This window comes from Cnephaeus nilssonii, assembly GCF_951640355.1.
Source record: "Cnephaeus nilssonii genome assembly, chromosome: 6".
Classification (NCBI taxonomy): Eukaryota; Metazoa; Chordata; class Mammalia; order Chiroptera; family Vespertilionidae; genus Cnephaeus; species Cnephaeus nilssonii.
Window position 1 is genome coordinate 4,335,083 of NC_137077.1, and position 11,605 is coordinate 4,346,687.

General features: G+C 45.9%; 1 protein-coding gene across 2 annotated transcripts in view; it reads right to left on the reverse strand.

The window, feature by feature from the left end:
* Positions 1-6,183, reverse strand: part of EP300 (EP300 lysine acetyltransferase) — a 68,258-nt gene extending 62,075 nt beyond the window's left edge. Inside the window, exon 1 of one of the 2 annotated variants that reach the window (XM_079774126.1) lies at positions 5,795-6,183. In XM_079774126.1, coding sequence (XP_079630252.1) covers positions 5,795-5,888 — 94 coding nt within the window. In that variant the 5' untranslated portion in view covers positions 5,889-6,183. The remainder of the gene's footprint in view (positions 1-5,794) is intronic. The other variant, XM_079774125.1, reaches the window with a different exon arrangement.
* Positions 6,184-11,605: the final 5,422 nt, after the last annotated feature.

Here is an 11,605-nt window from a genome sequence, read left to right on the forward strand (position 1 = left end):
TGGCCGGGTACTTAATTGGTTAGAGGATCGTCTTGATATGCCAAAGTTTTATGCAACCAATGAATGCATAAAAAAGTGGGACAACAAATCAATGTTCCTCTCTCCCCCCTTTCCTCTCTCTATAAAAAGCAATAAATTTTAAAGGTTTTTTAAAAATCTACCATTATTTATTACTTAGTAGTGAAGTTAAAAAGTTAACAATTCTGCCGAAACCGGTTTGGCTCAGTGGATAGAGCGTCAGCCTGCGGACTCAAGGGTCCCAGGTTCGATTCCGGTCAAGGGCATATGCCTTGGTTGTGGGCACATCCCCAGTGGGGGGTGTGCAGGGGGCAGCTGATCGATGTTTCTCTTTCATCGATGTTTCTAACTCTCTATCCCTCTCTCTTCCTCTCTGTAAAAAATCAATAAAATATATTAAAAAAAAGTTAACAATTAATGAGCACATACTATGCTACCTTAAGCATATGATAAAGAGAATTCTCATTTATTCCTTGCCACAATACTACAGGGGGGTACTATAGGTGAGGAAGCTAATACAGAGAAGTTATGAAACTGGCCTAAGGTTCACAATGAATAAAGGCAGGTCTGGGATCTGAACTCTAGTACGTAGTCTGACTTCAAAACCCAATCTTTTAACCACTCACTTTTCCCCCCCAGTAGTTTTAATTTCTCTCTCTCTCTCAACTAAATTACTTCTAATTACTTTCTTGGCCATTTATTTAAAAAGATCTACATCTAAAAACAAATAAGATCCGAATTGTTTAGAAGAGGCTTAACACCTCAATTAATATTTATTCTCTTAAACCTGTTTTTGAGAACTGAATAATAAAAAATTCCCATTAAAAATTTAAAAGAAAACGACCATCCATCACATGAAAAAAAATCATTGGCAAAATTCAGTGTTGTAAAAATTTTACACTTGGCATAATTTAAGTTTTAACTTACTCATTAATTTCTTAAACTTATTGATTTTTAGAGAGGAAGGGGGTGAGGGAGGGAGGGAGGGAGGAAGAGAAACTTGTTGTTCCACTTATTTTTGCATTCATTGGTTGATTCTTTCGTGCTCCCTAACTAGGGGTGGAACACACAACCTTGGTATATGGGGATGATGCTCTAACCAAGCGGTCACCAACCTTTCGGACCTCACGGACCACCAGTTGCCGACCACTGCTCTAACCAATTAAGTTACCTGGCCAAGGTTCATTAATTTCTCTAATGTAAGCCACATTAAAAAATTCAACTTCAAAAATTCTAAAAGGAGAGAACCCTAAAATCTCAACAACAAAAAAAGCCACTAAAGAAGCATGTCTTATTTTTCCATTAATCTATGGGTGTTTAGCAGAATAACTCCTGAAATACTTTTATAAATATACCAGGAAGTTACACTCCTACTGTATCTGCAACATTTTTGCTATTTTTTTCCTTTCTTATTTACCACTTAATGCCCCTACAAACAACACTAGGCACCAATTCTCAATTTATTGTTTAATCACACACCCTTCACCCTTTTTATAGACTAGACTAAGGAGAAGGTAGAAAAGCAAAGTAAAACAGGAAATACCAAAAGGCAACCAAGGCAGAAACCCTTTCCTCCATCCCCATCATCCTTTCACTGGATATGACAATGCATCTCTTACCTCTGCAACAGAACATGAACTTATGCTGGAAAGGGCACCCGTATTGTAACACATACAAGATTACAACTTAACAACAGGCACTTCACCTCACATCAAGCACAGATAGCCTTCCTGAAGCCCTATACATGAACTTACAAAGCTTTGAGAATAAGCAATAGCCAGAGTTCAAGGCACTTGGTAAAAGGTCTTGCACTTTAATTTTAACAGTAATATCTCACTGGGTCAAAGAGCTGTAACTGAAAAACTCCAGAAGCAGAACTCTAACGTAAACATTAATGTGTAAAAACTAAAACATAATCTGGCAGGTTTAAGAGCTGAAAAAAGAAATGGCTTCCACCAAAAACATTGGTTAGGATGATAAACCACTAATATACAATGGTATTTTGAGGAAGTAAAATTGACATTTAAAAAATCCTTGCCACGCCCTGGCAGGTGTTATTCAGTGGTTAGAGCACTGGCCCCAGTCAAGGGCATGTACCTGGGTTGCAGGTTCCATCCAGGGCATGCAGTTGGGTGCATGCGAGAGCCAACCAATTAATGTGTGTCTCTCTCTCTCTCACACACATTGATTTTTCTCGGACCCTTCCTCTCTTTACCTCTCTCCCTCCCCCTTACACCCAACCCACTCCCTCACTCTTTACCAAAAACAAAATAAAATTAAAAAATCCTTGCCACTTCTCTATTGTGTACATTAATCTAGTGGTTAAAATGCAGTATATTTTAGCCCAGCTGTTGTGGCTCAGTGGTTGAGCGTCGACCTAGGAACCAGGAGGTCATGGTTCGATTCCTGATCAGGGCACATGCCGGGTTGCAGGTTCGATCCCCAGTGTGGAGTGTGCAAGAGGCAGCCACTCAATGATTCTCTCTCATCATTGATGCTTCTCTTTCTCTCCCTTCCTCTCTGAAATCAATAAAAAATATATATATATTTTAAAAATGCAGTATATTTTACATTCTAGCTGTCCTGTGCCTTTAAAATGAAAAACAGGCATGAAACTCAAACCAATTCTGACACAGGAGTACACAGTAGGGACACAAAACTATACCAGGACCAGAAAGATCTTTACCTACTTAGTATGCCAGATCCTAGTGCTGTTTGCTGTCACCCATCGATCCACAGTCTGTTCTCTCAGTGCATACAGCATTAAGTGTTTACAGAGCAGTGACAGAACATGTCCAGTGGGCAATGAAGGCAACATGTAATTCTCATCATTCACATCACTCAGGTTATTATTAGAAACAGGTTCAAGAAATTCTTCCAGGACTTACCTGTTAACTTTTCTGTCAATAATTTTACCAAATTTTTTTACAAGTGGCTTTTATGATCTTTTGGGGGGAGAATAAGTCATTTGATTTGTCAAATAGTTCCGACCTAACCACAGTAAAGGAAAACTTTCAATGACTCAAGTGCAAATATTGAAACAGGAACATAAAGATGCAAAAGCTAAAAAATAAATCTCTTCCTACTCATTCCAACACATGAAAACTTAAACTTAATTCAAGTTATTTGAATCAACCTGGAAATTTTTTAGAACAATTGTTGAGTAACACATTTTTATTCTGCACCAGTCCTATGCTAATTTGTTTTGTAATGCTTTCGAATGTCAACCCAATTGGATTCTAGTCTTCTGTCCTATAAAACTGGCACAAGCAAACTCTTGGTAGGTCTACCTAACACTATTAAGAAAATAAAAAGTTTCTGTGGTCTATAATTATGGCATCATTTTGACCAGTTCTAGATAAAATTCACAACCAAGTATAAGGAACAACTTACTTTCACATTTATAAAATATCTAGGTGACAACTCAAAACTCAAAATGTAGAAGTTACAAGTTTGAAAATTTAAAGTTGTTAAAAGTGAAATATCTCTCTGTTAAAAGTTGCTTGCAAACTTATACTACACACTAGTGGACAAAAAAATAAAAATGTAATGGGAACCAACTTAAAAGTTCACAGGGGGACAGTATTTTCTTGACACTTCCCTCCCCACCCCTACAACAATAACAAAAACACAAAACAAAACCCAGACTATTAAGATTTAAAAAATGAACAAAAAAAATCTTAGAATAGAATCTTAATTGGGGGACTTGGGGTGTTTACGGGGGTGGGGGTGGGAACCAACTTTCACAATAAAATTTAGAGAAAGCTAACTAAAATAAACACTTAGTACCAAGACTGAGTTAATCTCAATGTTGAGAGTTTTTTTTTTTATTATAAAAACCCACTTGATACATTTAGGTCTCACAACTATTCAAAGATATATCAAGTAGCAAAATAGTTTCTGTGTAACAGACATGTGAAACACTATAACAGAATGAGTTAGCTGAAGTTACCAACTACACAGATCAAGTATGGAGAACGCAGTAGTGCAACTGAACAGAGGTGTTTGGAAGTGGAGCAGAGCCTTCCTTTCAGGCCTTGCATTACTCCAAGACTAAGCTACTCAAATAAGGAGTCCTCAAAATAATGCATAGAAAAGGAGTTTTTTCTAAAATATCCCAAGTCACTGGCTAACTCAAATGTAAAATCCATTACCACGTTACACAAAAATTAAAGAAACAATCCAAAAATCGATATGTGAAAACATGTCTAATCGTGATCTATAAGAATTTCTGAGTGACTTTAATAAGTACAAAGGAATACAATATTTATGTGCATAAATTGAGAAAAAAAGACAGGTTAAGAAAACCCCTGAAGACTACAGAAACTTCAAGGAATAAGGACAGATCAAAGTTCATGCATTGCCAATGTTACAATCCTGAAGTAGAGGAACTCTGCAAAAATCCTCAAATTTTTCAGGTTATCTTTCTTATAAAAACAAAGAAACGAAAGCGTTTGCTATAGCCTTACATTTTCACCCTTTACAATGAAGCCTACTTAGAAACGTGCTCAGAAGTTCTCTACAAACTCGAAGGGTACATTTAACTCCATTAAGCACTCTCACTGGTAGATGGAGGGATGACGCTGAGCCGGTTCTTGGGGCCTTAAAGAGATGCTCATAGGAAGGGGAACATCTTGTGGACTGTCAGACGGCCAGCCATTCTTCCCCTTCATTATCCTGGCACCTCAAACAACTGTGACAGCAAAAAAGATCGGTGGCCACCAGGGTGGCACCAAACGAACTGTGAGGAAGGAATGATGGAAGAAAGTCTCCCTGAATTCTCTCTTGAGAAAGGGCTAGTCCACAACTGAGTGAAGTCAAGAATTCGTAGAGCTTTTTAAACAGAAATCTCCAAATATTGTTTAAAGCATAAAAAGGTAAAAACACACAGATGCTAAACCTAATGCACATTTCAAACATGTTCGATCAATTCATGTTTGCAGTTCATATTTGGGACTCTTTCCATTTCTTATCTTGATTTCCAAGTAACTCATTCCACAAAATCAGTTATCTCTTTTCTTCCCCACACCAAAGAGAAAGTGACTACAAACTGCAAAGAAAATATCCCTCTCCCCCCCAACCCGAAAACCCAGAGTTTCAGACATTTTGGTCCTAAACCGAAGAATGGAAGATGTAAAATGAACTACGCTCCATATTGATTCTTAAAGAAAAAAAAAAAAAGCTAGGAATGATAGGTAAAACAATTCAAACCAAATTTCACATTTGACGTTTAAACCTCACGTCAAACCTGAAATCCTGGAACACACACACATAAATAAAACAAAGATTATTTTTTTTACACCCTCATTCTCAACAGAAAAATCTTGTGCAACGAAAATACTGAAAAGGAAGAGTGAAAAGTAGTGGAAACAGAGTAAGAGAAACCGAGGAGAAAAAGATTTGCAATTCCTCATTTACCAACAACAACAAAATTAAAAGTAAAATTGTATAAAAAAAAAAACACCCTTACACACAAATGCATTGGCATTTCCAACATTAAACTGCACGGGAGCAATAATAAAGGCCATTTCTGCAGCACCCCTAAAGAGCCCCAATTCCAGGACACACATCGGTATGACATAATGTTGCAACGAATGTATTAGGAAGCAGAGAAAATGGTTGGGCTACTGGACGCCTTCGACCAGCTCATTCAAACACCTTTAAAATTAATCGGGAGAGAGAACTGAGGGGGAAAACACACACACACGCAGAAGAATAAAGGTGCCGGAGCGACAGGGCGAGAGGGGAGGTGGGAGGCGAGGCCCCGCGGACCAACCTGTGCCGTCGCTGGCCGACGCCGAGAGGGCCGGAGACGAGAGTTTAGGCCGCTTGGCTGAAGGCGGCCCCGGTTCCACCACATTCTCGGCCATTTTTAATTCTTTCGGAGATACAGGCGAGGAAAGCGAGAATCCTCGGGAAATCTCTTCTTCAGACGGGGTCCCCGCCCCGCTCCTCGGGGTGGGCTCGGGGGGCTCCGCCGGCCCCCGAGGGGGGTTGGGGGAAGTTCCTTTTTCGCTCCGCCGGGGCGCGGGGACCGGGAAGGGATGCGGAGCCGACGGAAAGGTAAGGGCAAGTGCGAGGGGCCGGGCCCGGGCGCAGGCCCGGAGGAGGGCGCGCACACCGACCCGCCGAGCGAGTCCGCCGCGGCGAATTCCCGAGAACTCGCGGCTCTAGCGGCGCAGTCCCCGGCCCGCCGCGGCCGGTCCCCGCCGAGCCGAGGTCTCTCGGAGCTCCGCCGCCGCCATCAGCCTCTTCCTCCTCGGCGCTGTCCTCCTCCTTCTCATCGCCACAAGGAGGCGGGGGCGAAAAGGGGGGAGAGGAGGAGGCGACGAGGCACACTCACCTCCTCCCGGTGCCCCCTCCCGGACCTGCGCCCCCACCCTCCGAGCCCTCCTCCTGCCGCCGCACCGGCCCCTAATGGCCACACGGAGCTCGCCCGAGCCGAGAGCCAGGCTGGCGCCGCCGACTCACATCGCGCGGCGGAGGCGCGGCCAGGACGCCGGGCGCGGAGCTCCCCGGACCCGAGGGCCGGGCCGAACAGCGCCGCCGCCCGAGCGGACGCCGAGCCACCGAGGAGGCCCGGCGACGGCGGTGGCGCAGGCAGCCTCGGCTCGCTCCGCGCTCTCCTTCGCCCTCCTCGGCCGCGGAAAATAAATACGGCCGCCGCTCCGGCCCCCACCCCCGGCGGCCAGGTGCCGGGAGCGCCCGCCCCCCGGGCTCCGCTCGGGGCCGCCCTCGGCGGCGGGGAAGGCGCCGCGGGGCGCGGGGTTATGTAATGGTCCCCCCTAGGCGTCGACGCCGGCCCGGCTCCCGAGCCGCGGTGGGGGTGTGTGCAGGCGGGGAGGGGGCTCGGGGTCGGTGGCTTCGGCTCGTGCGCCCCGGGCCCCCCGCTACTGTCGCGGCCCCTGCCGCCTCTCCCCGGCCCGGCGCCCCTCCGCGCTCTGGCTCCCGCAGTCCGCACTCAGCCCGGCGTCCCGCTGGCCCGCTGGCCCGCTCCCTCGCTCCCCCCGGCCTAGCACACAAACAAGATGGCGGCTGTTGTTTCTTCCCTCCGCCGAACCCTCCTGACGGGCTAGCGGTAGCGGCGGCGGCCGGAAATGAGCCAAGGGGGGGGTGAGAAGGGGGCGGGGCCGGCGCTCCGGGGGCGGGGCGGGGCGGGGCCTGGGCGCGAGCGGCTCGCACAATGGGGGAGAGGGCCGGGGGCGGGGCCAGCCCCGCGCGGGATCCGCCCAGGCCCGGCCGCGGCCGGCGCTTCCGCAAACTCCCCCCGGAGTCGCCCGGTGGCTCCCTTTAAAGGGGAGGATGTGCAGGGGGCCGGGGACGGACTCGGCATCTATTTTCAGTCGGTAGACACTTACGGGGGAAGGTCCCCGGGTAGGGTCTCCGCGTAGAGGACCGTAGGAACCGGGTGGCGGAGTCCGGGGAGGCGCCAGTCGCCGCGCAGGTGGCGGAAAAGGAGATGGCCCTGCGCCCTGGGCCCTGGGGTGGCCGGCCCTTCGAACCCCGATTGAATCCGTCCGTCAGGGGTACCCTGCTGCCCGGTGTTCCGGGCCGGAGACCTAATGTGTCCTCTCCTCCCCATCGCTTTCCCAAAGCGAACGGTTTACTCCCCAAAATCACACCGATTGCGAGTTGTTTACTTTTTCTCTGAATTTTAACCATTATTTTGACAACGAACATATATTATTTTGAGAATCGGAAAGCAAAAATCACAGCAGTGGGAAGACGTTGTAGGACCAGACCTAAATTCGTTTCTTGCCGACCACGTGTCCACACGCCCCTCCCCGAGATCCCCGCCACCGAAGGGGCCTTGAATTATTTTTTCTGATCTCCTCTGGGACCTGAGGTCATTTGAAGACATTTCTTTCCACCCACCCCCAATAGGCCAGCTTAATAAAAGACCACGTTTATGCAGTGCCTTCAAGATAATGTAATTATGGAAAAAAGCAAAGACGTACTGTGCTAAAGGTAATGTAAGGATGGAGGAGATGCTTAAGTAAAGTGCGCTGTGCGAGACCAGAGCTCTGCAGAGGAGGGCCGCCGCCTGCTTTCACATCCCGGCACATTCCAGGACTCCGCGGGTTGGGCCTGGGGTAAATTGGTACTTGAGAAAGTCGTTAGTGCTCCCCAAGGACACCCCCAAACCAGCATCTGTGGAGAGAGTTAAAAGCTTTTTAACATGCTTAAAGTCTTATGCGCCTCAGTTGGTGTTTGCTTATTGTTGAGTTCACTTCAGTTTTTGTTGTTAGGGTTTGCATTTTAAACGAATGATGAGAGTAAAGGAGGACCTAGGAGTGAAAATCTTAAGCTGAAACTCAGGTTGCCAACAAGGATAAAGTAAGTTGTGTGACGTTCAGGCCTAATTCATCCAAACTGCAGTAGAAAAGCAGCAAATGGAAAAGGGCAATACCCGCTTATAAAAGTTGCTATAGGCCCTAGCTGGTTTGGCTCAGTAGATAGAGTGTTGGCTTGGGGACTGAAGACCCCAGGTTCGATTCCAGCCAAGGACACGTGCCAGGGTGCGGGCTCCATCCCCAGTGTGAGGCAGCTGATCCATGATTCTCTTTCATCATGGATATTTCTCTCTCTCTCTCCCCCTCCCTTCCTCTCTGAACTCAATGAAAATATTTTTAATAAAAAAATAAAAGTTGTTATAGGATGGATCCAATATGTAGAGCTAAGGCCAAAGTTGGCCTTCAGTTATTGTATTTTTTTAAAATATATTTTATTGATTTTTTACAGAGAGGAAGGGAGAGGGACAGAGAGTTAGAAACATTGATCAGCTGCCTCCTGCACGGCCCCCACTGGGGATGTGCCCACAACCGAGGTACATGCGCCCGACCGGAATCGAACCTGGGACTCTTCAGTCGGCAGGCCTACACTCTATCCACTGAGCCAAACCAGTTAGGGCGGCCTTCAGTTATTTTTAATCGTTTATACCCACATTCACAGTAAACAGAACAGAGGAAAGAAATGTGGGCAACGCCTGGAAGTATGGCCGATAATTTCCTTGTGGGAGGTTGCTCACCTGATTTTTTGGAAGAATTTCTAACCTTTGGAAAAACCTTTTGCAGAGGATCCATCTTGAGTCTCAGCAGCATTCGAACATACCTGTCCAGCTCAGCCAAAACTACTGTGGGACCAGGTACAGGAAGCCTCTCGAAGATCAAAGGAAGGTCTCGAGTCAGGAGCCATGGGCCTGGCTCTGCTGTAATCGGGAATTCTGCTCCTTCCTGGGGTGCCCTTTTCTGCATCCTTACCTGGAACCCTGAAGTCAGCCGCGTTGGAAGTGGCTGGAGAAAATAGAATCACACTAATGCAATCAAGATGAGACGTTAGATGGTTTCAAGAAAGCAGAATTGAATCATCGGCATGGATTATACATAACCTAATCAAACGGCAGTGTAACCAGTTGTGTAGATTAAAAGTGCATTCATGAAGAAGGAATTGTCTGCCAGGAGCTGGGGGCGGGGGGCGGAGTTGGGGGGGGGGGGTAGAGAAACACACATGAGATAGTAGAGATTGTCAGGTAAAAGCAGTTGCACTGAAGTCAGGCAGGACTGGGTTTAAATTCTGGTTCTGCCAGGTAGCAGCTGTGTGACTTGGGCAGGCTCCTCATCTGCAAAAGGGATTTCTTGAGGAGATCTACTTTATTGTAGCGAAGAGTAAGCAGGATAGTTTATGGATAATGCTCACCACAGTGCCTGGCAAATAGTAAGCACTCAAGATACCTTAGCTGCTTCTAGTCCTATTGGTTCTAAAAGGGAAAGGACCTTACCTCACGCAAAAGAGTTGCTAGGAGAATGAAAATGTGATGGCTGCAGGTAGGGAGCTTAGCAGTGCCCAGAGCCTGGCAAATGCTCCCGGGCTATCACCGTGGCTTCTCCATAGTCAGAAGGAAATGTCTCACAGGATCACCCCTCTCCTTTAAGGCATTCTCTGTTCACCTTGAATCCTCCTGATGACTAATGCAGCTTTCCAGGTGCCCTGATTGCCAAAAAGGAGACCCCTAGATAGTGGGCACAAGAATAGGAGAAAGGTATAACCTCTGGATAAATCCATCAGTTGCATATGGTCAAGATGCTACCCATATGACCCACAGGTACCTTAGCCTTAGCTTGTACATACCCCCTCCCCCAGGTTCTACACCGTATTCCTATTCATGGTCCCACTGTCTCCCTGCTATTCCAGCTGGAAAACTGGACGCCATCCATGAATCCACATAGTCCTCCCTATTCCTTCTTTCACACACCCAGTCAAGTCCTATGGGTTCTACTTCCTGAATCACCTTCCAAATCAAATGGACGTTGAACCATGTGCAAGTGTTACCTGTGAACAAAAATTAGAAAGGGTTCTCATAGGAGTGGCCTCAACAACATTTTTTCCAAAATACTTGTCAAGGGAAAAATGGTTCAGGAACTTGGGTTGCTGCCACAAATGTGAATGTGCTCAGGATTGTGAACATGGCTGCACATTTTTTATAAGAAATTATCGATTTAGCCCTAACTGGTGTGGCTCAGTGGATAGAACATCAGCCTGCGGATCGAAGGGTCCCAGGTTCGATTCCCAGTCAGAGGCACATGCCCAGGTTGCAGGCTTGATCCCCAGTAGGGGGCGTGCAGGAGGCAGCCAATCAATGATTCTCTCTCATCATTGATGTTTCTATCTCTCTCTCCCTCTCCGTTCCTCTCTGAACTCAATAAAAATATATATATATATATAAAAGAAATTGTCGATTTAGATACTGTTCTACAATGTTGCCAGCATTTGCAAGAATACATTTTTATATCACACCTTTAATAAAATCTGTTCTTGAGCCCTGGCGGGGTAGCTCAGTTGGTTAGCGCATTGTCCCAACATACCAAGGATGCGGGTTTGATCCCTGGCAGGGCACATACAAGAATCAACCAATTCTGTTCTTGAAAAAATTTTAATAGCCAATATTAGTGAGGGCATGGAGAGTTGGTGCTTTCCTACACTGTTAGTGGTAATAACGCATGGTATAAACTTTTAGGTTCATGCCAAATGTTTGTAGACTTTGAAAATCCCGGTATGTCTAGGATGTATTCTACAAGTGTACAGAGATGTATAGGTAGTCTCTCTTTATCACAGTTTAACTTTCCACAGTTTCAGTAACCCTTGGTCAACCATTGTCCAAAAATACTAAATGGAAACTTACCAAAATAAACAATTCATAAATTTTCAACTGTGCACCGTTCTCAGTAGTGTGATGAAATCTCACTCTGTCCCGCTCTGTCCTGCCTGGGATGTGAATCATTTCTTTGTTCAGCATCTCCACACTGTATATGCATAGCTGTCTCAGTTATTAGATTGACTGTCGAGATATCACAGTGCTTGTGTTCAAGTTATCCTTATTTTACTGAATAATGGCCCCAAAGTGCAAGAGTAGTGATGCTGGCAACTCAGGTATGCCAAAGAGAAGCCATAACATGTACATAGTATATATAGGGTGCGGTACTGTGGTTACAGGCATCCACTGGGGTCTTGGAATATATGCCCCATAGATAAGGGGGGATTGCTGTATATGAAAATGTTCCTGGTAGCATTTTAGTAGTCTCTCCCTGAC